The 19,153-nt window shown below is 50.9% G+C and overlaps 1 protein-coding gene across 2 annotated transcripts; it reads right to left on the bottom strand.

Annotated features, from left to right (window-relative positions):
- Window positions 1-657: 657 nt before the first annotated feature.
- Window positions 658-14,035, bottom strand: YJU2B (YJU2 splicing factor homolog B). Of its 2 annotated transcripts, none has more exons than XM_037145781.2 (10): window positions 13,974-14,035; window positions 10,945-10,989; window positions 9,201-9,254; window positions 7,810-7,892; window positions 6,391-6,446; window positions 4,997-5,057; window positions 4,016-4,158; window positions 3,749-3,921; window positions 1,494-1,632; window positions 658-1,362 (listed from the first exon to the last, which is right to left on the bottom strand). In XM_037145781.2, exons 2-10 carry the CDS (start codon window positions 10,945-10,947, stop codon window positions 878-880), a joined length of 1,197 nt encoding a protein of 398 aa, XP_037001676.2. In that variant the 5' UTR covers window positions 10,948-10,989; window positions 13,974-14,035; the 3' UTR covers window positions 658-877. The 2 variants fall into 2 exon arrangements, with proteins under 2 accessions (XP_037001676.2, XP_037001677.2); XM_037145782.2 differs by lacking the exon at window positions 13,974-14,035 and adding an exon at window positions 13,199-13,963.
- Between the last annotated feature and the right edge of the window lie 5,118 nt (window positions 14,036-19,153).

Raw genomic sequence — 19,153 nt, forward strand, 5'->3', positions numbered from 1 at the left:
TTACTGCTGTCCTGAGACTTTATCAACCCCTTAAGGAGCAGGGCTGGTGGGCCGGGGGCAGCCACTGGCACCACCATGTCTAGCTTACAAATTCAGCTGGAACCTCAGCCCCAAGTTTTCTTTTTGTTCACCGCTGTGTCCCCGGTGGCCAGAACAGTGTCTGGCACCCCTCTGGTGCTCCACCAATATTTGTGGAATGACCTTTCAAGGTTTAGAGGAAGACGACAGGCTGAGTCACCTGGCGTATGTGCATCTGTTTTGAGCTATTTTCTGCTGTTACCAGTTTCCTTCAAAAGCAGCAGCATGCTGGGGCCTTTTTAGTGACCCCCCCTTTAAGGTGTCCCCATGGGCTGTGGACATTGAACAGCTCACACTTGCATGGGCACCCCATGTGCCTCCCAGCCCTGGCCTCCGTGCATGGTTTCTGCCGCCTGGTCCCTTCCCACCCTTCACACTCAGCCTGGGCCTTTCCACTGGGAAATCTGTCCTGATTGCAGACCAACCTGAGCCACTACCTTGAAACCCCCATTATGCTGGGTGAGGACCACGGCTGTGGTCACCGGTACAGTCTCCATTTGCTATGAGAGATCTGTCCAGTTTGGTTGAGTGGCAGAGTGGGGGAGAGAGGCAGGGCCCGTTTAGTAACCCAAGGCAGAGGCAAAGAAGCAGGACTTTAATGTTGGGGTGGGGGTGGGGGGTCCTACAAGGCACAAAAACCCTCTCCAGGACCAAATAAATAATTCCATCAGTGCAGGAAGGCGAGGTCTGGGAAGGGGTGACTTCTGAGCTCTCGAAGTGCTGCTGGTCCAGAGGGGCTGCAGTCTGGGAGGGGCTTCCTGGGCATGCCTTGGCCTCTGGAGGCGTCCAGCCCTCAAAATCACTCACTCTCTGAGTCTGAGTAATCAGCCACGAGGGAGGAGCCGAGGCAGGGGTATGGCACGTCCTGAGAGATAGGTGCCTCCTGGGAGGAGCCTGAGGAGGACCTCGGCCTGTCCTGACAGCTCCCATTCTGCCCCTGAGGTCCCCTTGTATTGGTGGTCTTGACTGTCTCCTGAGAGCAGTCTTGAGGGGATATGGGCCTGTCCTGGGTGGTGCCCTCTGACACCTGGGGCTCCTCAAACTTGGAGGTCTCCGACGGGCACTGTGTGCTCTCTGAGATCTCCCGGGACTGCCTTCGAACAATACCCAGGTCCCCCACGGTGATGGTAGAGCCGGCGGGTGCAGATCTGCAGTTCTGAGCCAGCTTCTTCAGGACACTGCCAGCTTTGCTGCTGCTGCTGCTGCTGCTGGGTCCTGAGGCGGATGGAAACCAGGAGCGGCTGATGATCTCTGTCCGCTTGAGTTTCTGCTTGTCCTCATATGCTGGCAGGGAAGGAGAGAAGGGGAGGGAAGGAGGTCCAGAGCCACCCTCTGCCTGGGTCTGCCATGGCCCACTCAGCTGGGACCCCCATCTCTCCCTACCCCAACCCCTGTGCCCTCTCGCCCCCACGCACAGTCCAGGGTATGGAACTTGAGCAAGGCGGCCAGCCGTCGGTCGTCCTCTGTCTCCGGCACCAGGGGGATGGCCAGGCTGGCCTTTGCCTGCAGTGCCTGGTCCCTCTCTTCCTCCTCCTGTAGGGCTTTTTTCTTTTCCTGTTGGAAGAAGTGACGTGGGTGTCAAAGTCTTGCCCCTTCTGTGCCTGTTGACTCGGGGGCATCTCTCCAGATCTCTGGGTCTCAGCTTCCTCCTCCCCAAGCTCAGGGTGGGAGAAAGCCTCATACTATGGCTGGGGCAGAAAAGTCACTCAACAAATGAGGTGCAACTGTCATTCATATGTGTACTTTTCACTTTTTCACTCATTTGTTCCAAATATTTACAGAATACCCACCTTGTCCCAGGCCTTATTCTAGACGCTGGGGACCCAGCAGAAAGCAGACAAAACCCCCTGCCCTTATAGAACTGACATTTTAGTGGGCAAGACAACAGTGGTGGGGAGAAAAAGAATGCCAGGAAGGGCAAAAGGAGTGGGCGGGGGGGGTCAACTTGAAACATAATGTGGGGTGATGAGGAGGGTCAGGGACTGTCTCTCTGAGATCATGTCTGAGAAAAGACATCTGAATGGGGGGCCATGTGGGTATCTGGTGGAAGAGTGTTCCAAGGTAGAGGGAACAGCCTGTGCAAAGGCCCTGAGGCAGAAGTATGAGTGAAGCTGTTGAGGAAGAGTGAAGCCAGTGTGGCTGTAAGCAAGGGGAAGGCGGAGATGGGGGTGCAGAGGGGAAGGGGCAGATCATTCAGACCTGGTGGGCCACGGGGAAGACTTTGGTTTCTACTATAAGTGGGAGCCATGGAGGGTTCTGAACACAGGAGGGAGGTGATTGACTCAGTTGTTCATAGGTGTCCCTGGTGGCTGTGGCGGGGGGTTGGGGAATGGCCTGTTGGGGGTGGGAGGGTGGGAGCCTGGAGACCAGGGCAGAGAGTGCTGGTCCAGGTAGGAGACTATGGGGGTGGTGGAAGTAGGCAGATACTGGACATAATTTGAAGGTACAGGCTGACAGAACTAACTGGACACGGAGGGGGAGTCAAGGGCAACTCCAGGCTTTGGGAACTCAGTGCCTAGAAGGGGAGGAAGTGGGCGGGCAGGTTAGGGACTGAGGTATGTATGAGGTGGCTTGTGGGGATAATATGGTTGAGGGTCTTTAGACTCCCCCCCGCTCCCACAACCATGTAGAATCCCAGAAGGCAGGGAACACACAGCTCAGGGTGCAGGCCTGGCTGAAAGAGTGCACCTTCAGTAATAAACAATTAGTAAGAAAACTAGTAATTTTACCCCTAATAATAGTGACCGCAGAGTGATCAGAAAAGAGACAGGAAGAGATGGGGCTCTAGGATGGTGAGGGGACTCGCAGCCTGTGGGGCCGCCCTGAACACTCCTGCCTGGGCTCCGTCTGCAGTGTCCAGGGGTGCAACCTACCCCTCAGAGTAAGGGAAGAGGGAGGCGGTCCTCCCAGTGCCCCGCCGGACACCATGAGGGTGAAACACCCATTTTCATCACACTCCTCAGCCCTGACTCCCTGTGACAAAGCTCCACCAAGTGTTTTCGGAACAAGTTCAGCCACAGTGGTCACTGACCACTGTGCCCCCGGGGTGTCCTCGTGCTGCAGGAGCCGGCATTGGTAGCTGTGCCCTCAGTGACTCTTCACACAGGTGCAGATGTCTTGCCCAAGCATGTCCACATTGAAACCTTCAGTACTATATATTGTTATAAATTTTTCCTTTTTTTTTCTGTCATAGACAGGGCATGGCAGGGTGATTCTGGAAATTATTGGGGGGCATGTTGACAATCTATAGATTTAATTTGGGGACAACTGAGTGGGTTCATGAAATGTGTGTTAGGAGCTGACCAGTAGGTCAGTGCCCTGCTGGGCCTCTGCCTGACACACTCAGGCCTCACCCATGCCCTGGCTGATGGCTCGTTTTCCCTTTGAGATCTTATGAAAGTGAAGCCCGGTCCCCTCCCAGGGGAAGGTGCTATGTGCTTAATAATACCTGTTGGGCTAGGGGGCCTCCCCTGGGCACTGTGAGGCCCCCACATGAAGATGGAGAAACCCGGGCACAGTGGGTGAAATGACATGCCGATAGCGAGGATGTGGTGGGGCTCGGGCTGGACCTGGGTCTTAACTTGCCCTGTTGGTGGTGCCAGGTGCCCACCCCCCGCCCTGCCCTGCCCCACCTGCCTGTGTTTCCAACCCTGGGCTGCAGCCCACTCACCCGGAACCTTTTCCGCAGCATGCTGTTGAGGGCGAAGTCATCCTTCCAGGCGCTCTGTGCCTCCTGGATGTGGCTCAGGGTGGGGAGGGCCTTCTTGAGTGTGCTTCGGTCAGCTTCACCATGCTCCAGGCGGAACATGGCATCTGTCTCCAGCTTCTGCTTCTTCTCCTGCTCTGCAAGGGTGAGAACATGGCCGTGCCTTCCGGGACATGGCTCAGGCTCAGGCTCAGGGTCGGGGATGGCTTTGGGGCTGTCCATGGAGCTCACCTGTCGTCAGCACCTGCTCGTTGTCTGCCATGTCCCAGCGCTCCTCCTTGCGCTGGGCGCCACTCACAATCACATAGTCACAATTGGCAGGGTCTGTTTGCATCTCGATGTAGTTGATGCAGAGGTGACATTTCATCCGGAATCTGGGTGGTGGGCAGGATTCAGGACACCACGGCCACCCCAGGCTATCACGCGACCCCTGCCTGCTTCCCTCCACCTATGCACACCATTCCATAAGTGTTCACTAAGCACCTACTGCATGCTACACGCCAGGCTCCATACCTGGGGGTAGAGCCACGAGCGAGACAGACATGGTCCCGTCACTCCAGAACTAACCTCTGACTGGGGTTTGTTCGTTCATTCATTCACTTACTCAACGAACCTTCCTGAGCTAGGCTGCTCTGTGGCTTGGCACCAGCTGCCAGGAACACAGCAGTGAAACAAGCCAACCTACTTTTGGAGGGACTAACATTCCAGCAGGGGTGATGTTGCCTGCAAAGCCACAAGCAACCACAGTGTGGGGTGGTGCTCCCCACTCTAGAAAAGGCTCTCTGAGAGCTGGTGTTGGAGCAGAAACCTGATGAGAGGGAGGGACCCTTGCAGATGTCTCTGGAAGACTGAGTGTTCCAGGCAGAGGACACAGAGGCGGGACCTCAGTAAGAGAGGAACAACAAGGAGGCCGTGTGGCTAATGCAGAGCGAGGCGGAGACTGGAAGGAGCTAAGGGCAGGGAGGGGCAGAGCAGAGTGTTTGGGGTCTTGTGGGCCATAGGGGGACTTTCACTCTGAGGAAGGTGGGAGCTGTGGAGGGTTCTAAGCAGAGGGATGTGCTGATTGACACCCCAGGACAGTTTCCAGGACAGAACTGCAGGGAGCTGCTATCGGGAAAAGGGTAGGAGCCCCCCTCCCACTCAGACTCCCTTACAGCCTGTTCACCCTGCAGCCCCTCTGTGTCCCTGAGACACCTGCTAGGCTGCCTCTACCTGTAGATTGGGGTTGTGTAGTAATTGCCAACCTTCTTCTTTTCTGCATTGTAACGAACACCTGGAAGGAGAGGAGAGAGTGGAGGCCCAGGCTCAGGCCACTCCAGTGTCTTTTCCCTGGGTGGGGGGCAGACAGGGGTGGTATCCTGCCCCCCTGCAGGGGAGGTACCTTGGGAGGGCACTGGAATTCAAGGCAGAGCCGTGTTCAGGCTGTCTGTGTGTGACAGGCGCTCAGGCTACACAAAAGGTGGACAGGAGCCAAAGGGCCTGGGTTTGAATCCCGATCCTGCCAGCTATCAGCTTGTGAGGGCCTCACCCCTCCGGGCCTCAGTTTCCCCACCTATGCAAAGGGGATGAGTGTAACGCCTACTGTCCAGGGTGACTGTGAGAACGGCAGGAGCTAATGATCACGTGACTGCTTAGAACAGGGCCTGGCTCCGCAAGCATTCGAGAAGGGCTGGATTTATTATTTTTCTAGAGAATTTTCAGGTTTTTTGTTATTTTGCTGGTTAGAAGATGTATATTTTTGACTCTGTATGACCTTGCTTATCAGTGAAAAAAAGCTTAAACTAGACAAACAGAGCTTGGGCTGGTGGGTGGCATGGCTTGGCTGGGTTTCCCTTTCCTGGTGGCTACTTCCCTTCATGGCCCTGGGGTGACCCATGTGTGGGTCAGGCCAAGCCCCAATCTTTGTCCTCTGAGCAGCTGGTGTCCTTTGAGGCAGATTCCCCTGACTGGGTCTGATCAAGCAGACATGATAGGGGCTTACTTGTGTTCCTCAGCAGTGGGGTGGCGTGGCACCCCCCTTCCTGCATTTCCACAGCCTCTGTGAGGAGGACTGGACCCTGTTACTGAGAACCATCAGCTCCTGTTTACAGAGCGAGCTGCTCCCTGGCCCAGGAGCTGTGTGAGGAGATGAGGGAGGTGCTGTGAGGACCCCAGAGGAGGAAACAGGGTCAGGGGAGTTGAGCCGCCTGACCGAGGTCTTGTGCAGCCTTGGCCCCATGCCAGTCTGTCATCTGTGTACCTCTGGCACAGTCAGAGGTCCGACAGCTAATGGTAACAGTAAAGGACAGTGACAGCAGCAGACTGAATGTATGAGTCCTCACACTGTGCCATGTGCTATGCACTTGGTCCTTTATATGTCACATAGGTGGGACACTTATCATCTGAATTTTATAGGTGGGTAAACTGAGGCATACAGAGGCTCTGTCACTTGCCCGGGTCACCCAACTAGGAAGTGAACCCAGAGCCTGGCCTCCTCACCAGTCTGCGATAAGGTGTCTGCTGCCCGCCCATCACTTGGGAGCCATCTCCTCCCTGACTCCTGATTGGGAACATCCCGGGGCCGAATGGGCGGGACTGGCAGGAGCAGGGGGCGGGCACAAACTCACCCATGCCAATGTGGTTCTTGCAGCCGTCACACCAGATGTTATACGGCATCTCGAACCTACACAAACAGAAAACAGCTCCTTTGTTCCTGCTCACGGGGCTCTCCCTTGGTCTCTACCCCTGCAACTCTGGCCACAGCTGCACTGCAAAGGGACCGCACACAGCGGGCACAAAGAATGGCTGGCAAATGTTGCCACGGCGGGGCCTGTCCAGTCTGCTGCTCCCCGGCCAGCTAACCCAGGTGGGGCGAGTCTCCACGGGTGCTGCTGTGTCTTCCATGCCTCACCAGGCCAAACAGCTGGGAGCAGAGGGGCAAGAGGTAGGGGCACTGGTGTCTTTCGAGTCAAGTGTTTGTACTGTCACCAATTTCTTTTTCACATGTGGTTCTATGTGTGACACGATTCTGTTTTTTTTTATGAACAGCAGTGACAGAGCTTCCCTTTTAGAATCAAATGTTAAGTAATGAGTAGCCAGGAGGTGAGGGCTCGGCTACCAGAGTGGACCGGGGTGGCACGCGCAGGCCCCAGGCAGGCAAGCCTGGCTGGCTCTGGGGCACGGAAACTCGGAAGCAGTTTTGATGAGACCTTCCGCCCCGTGCCTCCTGAGGTTGCCCTTGGGAACTTGTGTCTTGACTCTTTTTCCACAGATGTTCCCTCCTTTGATGGTTTTGTCACAGAATCCTCTGCTCAGACCCAGGATAGGCATGAGACAGAGGTCAGAGTTCATGAGGCAGAGAAGGAAGGAATGAAGGGTTTGCCTTTCTGGGGACATACATCTGGCTTCCCGCTAAGGAGGGCTGGCCAGAAACGGGAGAACCCCCAGGGAAGGGCCAGTGCCCGGGCTCCACTGCAGTAATGGCTCCGATTCCTCATTCTCCCTCCCCATCTTCCCCGTGTCGTGCCCTCTGTAATGAGACTCTGCAGAAGTTCCTGGCAGGAGGTGAAGGGCATCACGACGGATTTCAAAAAATCGAAGGCACAGAAATGATGGTGTGGAGCTTTGGGTGTTGGCCTCAAGTGGCCTTGCACACCTCTGCTCACTCTCTTTTGGAACCTGCAGCTGTTGTATAAACAAGCCCAGGCTGGACGGCTGGAGGATGAGGCACGTGGAGCAGAGCCCAGCTGTGCTGCCCACAGCTATGCTGGGCCAACAAGTCCCCAGCCAGCCGACCCCCAAACATGTCAAGGAGCCTGGGCCAAGTCAACCAAGCCCAGTCCAGGCCAGCAGAGGCATTCGGCTGGGCCGTAGACTTGTGAGCAATAGTATGTGCTTATTGTTTTGTTATGTGGCAACAGCTAACTAATACAGTGACTCTCTCCTTAACAGAATTAAGAGCCTGTAGCATTGGGCAAAACTGAGTGCTGAATTCTCCTTGAGATTGAGGCCAGGTAGTACAAGGAGCAGGGGTCCTCAGGCCTTACCTGATGATGAGGATGCCCTGGGACAGCTTCCGAGCCCGCTCCCGAAGCGGGTGGCTGTGGTGGTACCGGTTGAGAGAGCCATGCTGTGCAGAAAGGAGGAGGGAGCAGATTAGCGCTGCTGAGCTGGGCAAGCTCATGCTCTCCTGCATAGGCCGAGAGGGGCGTCTTCCTCACGACCAACCAGGGGTGTTAACAATGAAATGGAAGGCACAGAGGCTCTGGTGAAGCCAGTGAGTTTGGGCTCAGGAATACATGAGTTTGAATCTTTCCTCTCCAGTTCTAGAGCTAAAAGAGCCATGTGAGCCTGGGTAGCAACCTCACCTTCAGCTTCCCGTAATTATGGCCAGGTGTTGTGGGGGAAATTAGGTGAGATGACAATACTGGCACAAGTTTACTGGATACTTTATCGGAGTTTTCTCACTTAAATACCTCAACAATTCTGTGAGGACAAGTTGTTTTATTTCCCTTTTTTTAGCATTATTTTAAAATAAGATTTTATTTCTTATTTATAGAGAGAGGGGAATGGAGGGGAGGAGAGAGAAGAGAAACATCAATGAGAGAAAGAAACATCCATCGATGGGCTGCCTTTTGTACACTCCCAACCAGGGACCAAACCTGCAACCCAGCCATGTGCCTTGACTGGGAATTAAACTGGCAACCCTTTGCTTTGTGGAATGATGCCCAGCCGAGCCACACTGGTTAGGGCTTACTTCCTTTTTGCCATGAGGAAACTGGTACACAGAGGCCGGGTTAGGGCCTGGGACCACAGACCCATTCGGCAGGCCTTACCGAGCATCTGGAGTAAGGGGACACAGCTGTGCACAGGACAGAATTGTCTCTGCCCTAGTGGAGCCAGAGTTCTAAAGGGGCAGACGGACAACACCCAAATACAGGCACAATGCATCGGGGAGTTTATTTCCCCACGAAGGGAAATAAAGCACTAGGTGACGAGATGGAGAACAAGATGGGGGTCAGGGAGGCCCTCTGTGAGGACAGACATAAAGGAAGGGAAGGAGCTTTGTGGTCAAACGGAGGAAGAGGTTCCAGGCAGAGGAAAGGGCCAGGGTAGGACCAGAGGAGCTGGAGCCGGGAGAATGAGGGACTCCGACCCCAGAGCCTGAGTGCCTAAGCTCAGCCTGAGCTCATCCTGGGCTCCACTGGAAACACGCCACACTGAGCACAGGGTACAGGGTCACTGATGAGAGCCACGTTGACCACTGGGAACGAAGACCGCCCTAAGACTTGCGTCACAAGCACAGGGCAGAAAGATATCAGGGCCACCTGCGCTTTGGCAGCCGTGGCTCCGATTCAGGAGGGATGAGGTACCTCCTGGCCCCTGCCCTATGCAGTCTCTGCTCTCATGGATACGGCGAAGGAAGCCCGCCCCTTACCTTTTCAGGATTGAAATCTGGAGGGTAGTACTTGTTTACTCCTTTCCTTTCACCCTGGAAAGCAGAAGAGAGACATTACTCAGAGAGGGTCCTGCAGGAGGCATAATGGCGCAGACTTGAAGGGCAGAACCTGGATGAGGGAGGCTGAGGATGGCCCTGGGCTCCATGTCTGACCAGGGACTGGTGACCTGGGAGAAAAGCCCACTGTTGTGGCCGTGGAAAATTCCACCAGGGTTCAACTCTCCTAGAGCAATGGCTTTCGGTATTTTGGGGGCCATGACTTATGGTGAAATTTATTTAACACTGCAGCTGTGCACGTACACCCATAACACAGCTGAGGCACAGGCTTCATAAAAGAACCCTTACCCTGGCTGGGGAGTCTCTTTTCAAATGCTGGCAGCCACCTGCTGTGTTGACTGAACAACCCACAAGAGCAGTGGGCCTCAAACATGGCTGCGCGTTACAGCCATCTGAGGAGTTTCTAAAACTCCACTAACTGGGACCCACGCCCAGAAAACTAGCAGAGAACCTGCTCTGAGGAATGGCTCCTGAACACTGCGCCTTTAAGAAGCAACATGGAAACTGTGTTTAAACAGATCCTTGTATATGCTTGTCCACAATGGCATTATTCACAATGGCCCAAAGGTGGAAACAACCCAAATGCCCATCAATGGATAAATGGGTAGCCAGATATGGTCTACCCGCACACTGAAATATTATTCAATCATAAAAACAAATGAAGCTCTGACACAGGCTACAGTGTGGATGAACCTTGAAGACCAGTTGCGAAGTGAAAGAAGCCAGACACAAAAGGCCCCGTGGTGTATGAGTCCCTTTACACGAAACGTCCTGGACAGACAAACCCACAGGGAGATGGAGCCGACTGCTGGCTGCCAGGGGCTGGGGGTGGGGAAGGGGAGTGACTGCCGATGGGGATGGGGTTTACTTCTGGCTGATGGAAATGTTTTAGAACTAGATAGAGGACACGGCTGCACAACATTGTGAATGTATTAAATGCCATGGGATGACATAATTTACTTGTTTTGCGGCGTGTCTGCGCATCTGTGCTCCCCCTGGGAGCTTCCCCCTCCCAAACCCCCACATTTGCCCTACATGAACTTGCTTCTACAAGCTCAAGGTAAAGTGGGTATTAGTGTTTCAACGCTCCACCTTCTCAACTGTTAGCCTCTGATATCAATAAAAGTCTAATTATAATCCAATCCCTGTCTCTACTTTTTGGCTGAGTGGTGACAGGCAGCGTGAGCTCTGGACTGGGTTGACCTTCTGTTTCAAGTGGAAGGGAGAGAGGAAGAGAAGGAGAGATACACCAATGTGAGAGAGAAACATCGATTGGTTGCCCTCATAGGCACCCCCCAACTGGGCATCGAACCCACAACCCAGGCATGTGACCTGACCGGGAATAGAACTGGCAACCTTTCAGGGTGTGGGGTGATGTTCAACTCACTGAGCCACATCAGTCATGGTGGGATGATGCATTTTAAAATGGTTAATTTTGTCAGGTAAATTTCACCTCATTAAAAAAAGAAAGAAAGAAAACAGCTTCCTGGGTGATTTAAGTGGGCAGCAAAGTTTGAGAACTGCACCAAAAGATCATGAATCGAGTCTGAAAATACCATCTTAGAGCTCAGGCAGAAAGAAGGGGCTTTCGGAGGGGAAGGGGCTGTTGTGGGCGTCCAATGAGGACTACAAGAGAACCCCAAGGAGCACATGCCAGTGTACTCACCATCTTGGGAGCTGCCTACTGGTCCTCACCTTCAACGCGGCCAATCTGAAAAGACAGGACACTGACTGAGCTATGCTGGCTGTCTGCCCAGTCGGCGCCCTCCTGGGGAGCCTGGCAGAGGGCCCATGGCTTCCCTGAGAAGGTACTGTGGGCTGGGTCCAGCGGTGGCACTCAGAAGAGCCCCCTCCCCCCAGGTGTAGGAGGTGTCCAAAGAGCGACATTTGTTGGTTTGGAAAGAGAGCATCCTGTCCACTCTCCATGCAACACGTAGTCACAGCTAACACCTCTCACACCCACAGCCCCTGTCACTGCTCTTCTGGACCACTGCAGTCACCTCTCTCTGGTGTCCTGCTCTGCCCTCAACTCCCACAATCTGCTCTTTTCACAGAGGTCAGGAGGACTTCTTAAAAAATGAGTCCGAAATATCATTCTTCTGCTTAAACCCCTCCTATGATTCCTTTTGCTTTGAGAATCATATCAAGTTCCTCCCTGTGGCCTGCCCCTCCAAGACTGCCTTGCACCCCCTCCCTCGTGCTCACTCTGTTCCAGACACACCCGCCTTCTGGTGGCCTTCAGAGGCTAAGCAGGTGCAGGCCAGCTGCCTTGAGTGCTCCTCCAGGAGCTGTCCGTTTTTTGTCACAGGTCTCGGCTCAAACACCGCTTTTGTCAGAGGCCTTGTTGGAGTCCCTTCTCTCCTGGAGTTCTTACCACATCACCCTGCGTCTCTCTGCTTGTCTACAGCTCTCTCCTCCACAAGGTCTCGCCTTGCTGTATCTCTAGCAACAAGGACAGTGCCTGGTCTCTGATCAATTCTGATGAAGGACCACTAATTAAGGTTCCCTAAAAATCAGTGCAGGTGACACAGGTATCAAATGCAGGGGCATCCTGCGCACCCTGTGTGTGTGGAGGAGAGACTTTTAGGTCTAGAATAGGGATTGGCAAAATTTCTATTAGGGAACACACAATAAATACTGCTGGTTTTCTGGACTAGACTGTCTGTCCCAACAACTCAACTTGGTCCATCACAGCTACAAAGCAGCTGTGGACAGCAGGTGAATGAATGGGTGTGCCTGTACTCCAGTAAAACTTTACTTAGGGACACTGAAAACTTGCATTTCACATGACTGTCACCTGTCACAAAATATTATTCTCCTTTTGCTCTTCCCCTAATCATTTAAGAAGTTAATACTATTCTTAACAAGAAGGCTGTACAAAATCAGACTGGTTTTGGCCTGTGGGCATAGTCTGCCAGCTCCCTGTGCTAGTCAGGAAGTTTGGTATAATTGTTTCTGCCAGTTCAGCTGTGCACTCTTTAATGGTTACAGTGTGCCAGCTGCTGCACTGTGTCTGACATCATTGCCTCATTTACTCTATATTATGTTACTATTATCTCCAATTGATGTGGGGCATTGAGTATTGGGTTGGCCAAAAAGTCCATTTAGTTTTTTCTGTAAAATAAAAGACACACTTTTCATTTTCACCGATAACTTTATTGATTTGGATATTTTTAGTATGCCAGCTATCTCCCGCTACTGGCTTCTAGTGGGTAGAGGCCAGGGGTGCTGCTAAACATCTTCCAATGCATAAGACAGCCCCACTGCAAATAATTATCTGGCAGAAATGTCAATAGTACTAAGAAACTTTGCAAACCACTTTTGACATGTTTGATCAGTCACAGCACATTCTCCATACACCGCACAAATCTTTTACTGCTTTTCAGTTGTTTTTACCTTTCTTGAAATAATAAAGCATAATGTTGCACATATCCATCTTCAATATTAAAATGACTGCACAAAAATTTACTAATTTTGATAAGTTTTTTAAGATGCACACTGATATGATAGCTGTCACAATACAATCTAACAAAATTGTTTCTAATGAAGTTAAAGACAACTAAGCACTACTAGAGCCATCATATGGAAAAAACTAAACAAACTTTTTGGCCAGACCAAAAACTTGTCCAGGGTCAGAAGCTGATGGGTGGGGAGGTAGAGTTGGGGTGCAAAGTGCTGTAAACTATTCCACCTTGTCCTGAACCTCTCTCCATCTTGTGTTTTCCATCTGTAAAGTGTGGCCCTGGATCAGATTTTCCTAAGGTCCCTTCCAATTTAAAAATGCTTTTGTTAACAAAACAGTTAAGTGCATGCATAGGCTTTGAAGTCACAGTTCCTCGAGCTTGAACCCCAGCTTTACTCCTCACTCACTGGGTGACCTTGGCCAATGTCTGAATTTCCCCGAACTTATAATTCCTCACCTGTAAAGAGCAGATGAGGTCAACAGGGCTGACTTTCTGGCATTGCTGCAGATGACATAATACACTGGGAAGTGCTTGCACAAAGCACTGTTTATAGGAGCTGGGGGTCTTAACATGGGGGTCTTTTACTACTCCAGTGATGGTATAGCTGAGGCTATAGTGTGGATATATAGAAATCTCTGATCCCTGGTGTCAAGAGTAATCATAGATTGCATGTGCCCAGGACATACTGTTTGGACTGAGATACGGACTCTGCTGCTTGAGACCGCCTCGGCTTGACTCTGTTTAGGCAAGCTGCTATCTTTGCACCTCAGTCTCCTCAACTGTAAAATGAGGTTTACAAAAGTAACAACCTGATAAATTTAATGTTAAGACTCAGTGAGTTAAATAAAGTTCTTAGAACAGCTCCTGATGCCGAATTAATCGTTAGTTTTGATGATATCTCATGTCCACCGTTTTACAAGCATCACAATGTTCATCACAACCCAGCGCGGTAGGGGGATTACAGGTTCCACTTCCAAGATGTCATAGACCCAGGGGCCCTTCAGGCATAATATGGGCCAAGGCTGAATCCGGGGTCACGACGGTAGCCGGGGATTTGGGTCGTGGGTCGCGAATAAGACGTGGGCCGGCTCCGAATATCGGACCCGCGACCGCAGAGCCCCGCGACTTCCGACATGACAGTTCCCGTAGGATGGCGCCGAGACTGGGTGAGGTAGCAGTTTGACCCCCAGCCCAACCAGGCCTGCCAGCCCCTCCGCCAGCCCGGACTTACCTGCCCCCTTCCTGACGTCACCGCGCCTTGTCCGGAAGTAAGGGATGGACGCGGTAGGGGCATACCGCTCTCGCGTGAAGGGAGACGCCTGCGAGAGGCGGGGCTAGGAGGCAGCGCCGCGCTGATTGGCTGAGTAATGAACACTCCGCGTGCTCTTAGTTAGTGGAGTGGTCATATTCAGGCCTGCCCCTTCCCACTGCGTACGCGTCCAGAGGCCCACCTTCAGTCCCGCCCTCTCTGCCTAGCCCAATCCGAGGCCAGCCTCCCTAACGGCGCTCTACCAGGAGCACGATCTCGCCTGCTGAAACCTTTCAGCGAGGATGGGAGAAGTTCAGGCTGCGCAGGGCAAAGTAAAGCAGCCTCTTGGTTTGGAACAGTTAGCGCGGTAAGGGCTGTTTTTCCATTTGTAAATGGTTAATGTAAAAAAAAAAATCAAAAGAATAACATGTTGCGACATGAAAATAATAGGAAGTTTAAATTTTAGTATCCGTAAATGAACTTTTATTGGAATACAGCTAAGTCCGTTTATTTACCTAGTGCCTATGGCCACTTTGCCACTACAGTGGCGAAGTTAAATGTTTGCAACAGAATGTGTATTATCCCAGTGTCTAAAAAATTTACTATTAGGCCTTTTTACAGAAGAAGTGGGGTGTCTGCCTTGGAGCCGTCAGACCAGCCTGGCTTTGCCTTCTTCACAGGGGTTTGGCATTTGAATTTTTATGACCTGAAAGGCCTAACAGAATCTGTTCATTTGTTCATTGAACAGCTGTTTTAGGTGCATGCCAGATGCCGGACCACAGGGACTGAGAATAAAGGACACACCCTTTTCTCATTGATGAGACATATCAACTCGCAATTTATCAAGGGCAGTGTGAGAAATGATGACACTACTACTGCTATATTATTTGGTGCTAAATAATGTTCTAAAGCCTTGCAAGTCAATTCCATGTAATTATGGTGCTGCACACTGAGTGCTCACAATTCACCAAGCATCATTCACCAGGGCTCAGTACTCTCATGTGTTATATCAGGGAATGCTGCTTCTACGAGATGGATATGCTACATCCTCATTCCCCAGATGAGACAAGCCCAGAGAGGTCAATAACTGGCCCAACGACACACAGCTAGTGAGGGGTAGAGGATTTGACTTCCATCTGCTGATGTGAAACCTTGTTCCCTTAACTTCGGAATATTGTATACATTAAGTATCAGGTCTATGGGTACCCAGAGGAATGTTTAATGAGGGTGGGGAAGTTTGGGAGTTGGCAGGAGTGAGGGTCAGTGACATCCCTGTGAGGGGTGACCCCTGTGCTGGATGAAGAAAAGCAAGGCAGAGAAAGGGGGCACGGGGCACAGGCATACTCACACATCCTGAAAAACGAGATGGAGCTGCATTCAGCCCTAGTAATCTTGCTTGCAACCACTGAATTTTGCTTGAGTCTTTATCTTGCACATAACAGATAGTGACAAATATTTTGGGAAGGGGAGGTGTAAGAACCCTTGTCTTTCAAGAGATACATAGAGCTTTACTCTTCTTACACGCAGGGCCAGTGATGGCACTGAAATATCACCCTGAGGTATGTAGAGACTGTTCTATAATAATGCCAAACGCAGGCCAGTTCCTGTGGGGCCAAGGAAACACTAGGGAGAGGAGAGCAATTAGCCATCCTCCCAGGTGGCAGGAAGGGGCCTGGATTCTAGCTCTGTGCATCTTGATCCTCACCTCTGTTTGCTCAATTGCAAAGTGAAGTATTTTGGCTCTGCCCATGGGAATGAACGCAATAAATGCCTACAGATGTTCTTGCAAAACATTTGAATAAGAAAAGAAAGCTGTGGACTGGGAAGGGTATTCCAGGAACATGGTGCAGCTTTTGGGAACAAGAGAATGACAGAAGATTAGGCGGGTTTTAAGCATCTGTAACTTCTTTACATAAAGCCAGAACCCACTTCTCTGCTATTGTCAGCCATCACCTCTATTCCTGCCCTCAAGGGCCATGGAGGGCCTCTCAGTCTTCCACATGCCATTCCTTCACCTCCCTCCTACCTCTGAGAGCCTCTGATTTAAACCTAACTTCAGCTTCACCCCTTCAGTCACCATCCAGAGCTCAGAAAGTGGATGCAACAGGTTAGACATTTTATATTTGATTTGTGGTTGTGATGAAAACTGTTTTGGCCCTGTCTGAGTGGCTCAGCGGATTGAGCATTAACCTGCAAACCAAAAGGTCGCCAGTTGGATCCCCAGTCAGGGCACATGCCTCGGTGGCAGGGCAGCTGCTCCACTGGGGGCATGCAAAAGGCAACTGATGGATATTTCTCACATTGGTGTTTCTCTTCCTCTCTTTCTCCCTCCCTTTTCTCTTTCTAAAAATAAATAAAACCTTAAAAAAACCTATTTTGGCTGCTACCCTTCCAATTTTGCGTGAATATCTAACCTCTAAGAGGGTATCACAGCTTTTGTGCTTAGCGAGCACATCCTCTGCCGTAGCCGATTGGGTCAGTGGGTTTGACTTAATCAAAGCTGGGTGAATGAGGTTTGGTTTTGGGAAGTTAGAATTGGCTTCCAGACATGCACGGGAACCTGCCTGTGGCCTCGCCTGAGACCATGGCACTTCAGACTTAGTGGGAAGCCATCTTTAGCCATGTGCAGAGAAAACAGAGATAAGCAACCATGTAATGAGAAAGAGACATGGGCAGGGCTTTCAGTTGTTAGGTCCCTTGAGATAGCCCTATAATAAACTGTCCTCCTTCAGCTGAGCTAGTTTGAACAAGTTTCTTTTTCTTGCAACCAAAAGAAGCTTGACTATGAGAGAGGTCCTGTATATGATTATGGGAACTGGTTAAGTCAACAGTTGTATTAAAGCAAAGAAAGGAGAGATGATTGATGATTTCGAGACAGCCCAAACTCTTCTTCAGCCTTTTGAGAGAGCAAAGGACAAGGACGGTGAGATATTAGGAAAGAAACCCAAGTGCTAATTTCCTTTTTTGTGCCAGAATTTCTATAGTAGATGGTTTCTATAGCAGACGGTTTCTGTGGTGCCCCAGATCCCTGTCTCCTGGTGTCCTTGTGTAACCCTCTCCCCCGAGTGCGGGCCTAGCGACTCTATCCTAACTAGTAAAATATGGTCAGGTGACAGGATATATGTGATTACCTATATATAAATACATAAGATTGTAGTGTCTATCTTGCTAGGGGACTCCCTTCCTTGCTGGGCTTGTTGAAGCCAGCTGCCCCGTTGTGAAAAGGAAGTGAGGGCAGCCCACAGCCGACACCAGTGAGGAACTGAGGCCCTCAGTCTACAGCCTGCAGTGAAGGAACTTTCTACTAATAACTACATGAGCTTGGAAGCAGAGCCTCCCCAGTCAAGCCTCAGGTTCTCACCTGAGAACACAGCCTTGACCCACACCTTGATCACAGCCATGAAGAGGACCCAGTTAAGCTGCACCCAGACTCCTGACCCACAGAAATGGAAATAAATGTATGTTGTTTTAAGCCATTAAGTTTGTCATCATTTGTGAGGCAGCAATAAATAACATACAGTTTCTTTCTCAGGCTATAAATCAACATAAGATGAAAGAAATCTGCTTGATGTGTTTTCAAATCAACTGCAGGCAAAAGAGAAAACTCAATTGCAGAGTTACATATTTACCTCTGCAAGATCCCAATGTGAGGACAATACTTGGGTTTCTCAGATATGCAACGGATTCTAGAAAATCCTCTTTGTGGTGCAGGCCTGAAGGCAGAGAGGACAGGGCCTGGGCCAGGGCACCAGGGTGATTGCCCAGGTTCCACATAGGCCACTCCTCCAGAGGCCAGGCAGGTGGCACATTCAGGGAGCCTTGGTGACTTCGTCATGATCCTGCAACCCCAGAGGAAGAGAGAGGACCTGCAAAGCTAGCAAGGTCAGTGCCAAATCTCTACTCATTAATGGCTGCATCTGGATTATTCGGCAGCTAAAGTCTTTTGGGGAAACAAAATTTTGAAAAGGAACGTCTGTTTAGAAATATGCATTTCCTGTGTGGTGAGGTGGTGGTGACACTAAGGGCTTTGAGTCCATGTGAGAGCTACTTACTTATTTGGTCTTCCTCTTTAGAGGAAGGGGAAGAAGACAGGTTGGGTTAAAGAGCAAAGGCACCTCCCTTCCCAGTCATGGCAGGGCAACCTGAAGCGGTGAGGCCCCATCGTGCCTGGTGGCTGGGAAGAGAACATGGAAGAGAACAAGTCTTTACCTTGAAGATCTCAATGTCATCTGTGTATTACCTTCAAACAACAGGAATAATAATACATGTAACTCAGGCGCTTCTTTTATTATACCAAGTTCAAAGGACTTTTAAAAGGGGGGCTGTGTCTTTATGGGTTTAGAAAAGCTGGATTCTCCAGAGCAGTTGGCTTCTATTCTTGGTTCTGCTGCTTGCTATTCCAGTTGACCTGGTGATCTCTTGGAGCCTACTGTTCTTAAAATTGAGGGAAAAAGCAAGGAACCAGAGACAGAGAGGCACCCCTAGCATTTCTGGTTTTCTAAAAGCTTTTGAAGTATAATTCAAAGCATTTTTGCTTCTGGCTGGGAGGAGGAGGCCAGGAATGCATGCTGGTGCCAACACAGACTGCATGACAAAGGCATTTCCTGTTCTCTCTGTGGCTCTGTTACAATTCGCCTTTATTTACCACTACATGCCCCAAAATGCATGGGCCTATTCCATGGCTCTCTGACGTGCCTCTACCAGCTAAATCTGGAGGTCATGGGGATGATGAGTGTAGGGGTCCTGAAGTCAGTCATAGGCAGGTAGGCCAGAGTCTGGGCTACCACATGATTTGGTTCTGGCTTGAAGCCTCAGAGACTAAGGCAAGGTCAGCAAGTTTTCTGTAAAGGACCAGAGAGTAAATATTTTATGCTTGGGGGCCAGATGGTTTCATAAACCTCCTCAGCTCTGACACTGAATGGAAGCATAGATATTATGTAAATGAATGGATTGGGCTATATGCAAATAAAACTGTATTTCCAATAAAATCAGGCATTGGGCCGGGCAGTTCACCGAACCCTGCTCTAAGGGATTGAAAAGATTAAGTCTTTATCTTGGAACAACTACAAGTCTTACTCCTTCCAATAAAAGCAGCTGCAAAGGTGCTGTGGACAGGAATCGGGGAGGTCCTGTGTTTGAACCTTGGCTTATGGTTGTTACAA

The sequence above is a fragment of the Artibeus jamaicensis genome, unplaced genomic scaffold, assembly GCF_021234435.1.
Source record: "Artibeus jamaicensis isolate MK-2021 breed Jamaican fruit bat unplaced genomic scaffold, CSHL_Jam_final contig_3290, whole genome shotgun sequence".
In the NCBI taxonomy this organism is placed as follows: Eukaryota; Metazoa; Chordata; class Mammalia; order Chiroptera; family Phyllostomidae; genus Artibeus; species Artibeus jamaicensis.

What these genes read in the sequence shown, in the direction of transcription:
- YJU2B (XM_037145781.2), bottom strand. An exon ending in CAGGGCATCCTCATCATCAG is followed by an intron (nt 6,447 to 7,809) that starts GTAAGGCCTGAG and finishes CTGTTTGTGTAG; the next exon opens with GTTCGAGATGCCGTATAACA. An exon ending in CAAGAACCACATTGGCATGG is followed by an intron (nt 5,058 to 6,390) that starts GTGAGTTTGTGC and finishes CTCTCCTTCCAG; the next exon opens with GTGTTCGTTACAATGCAGAA.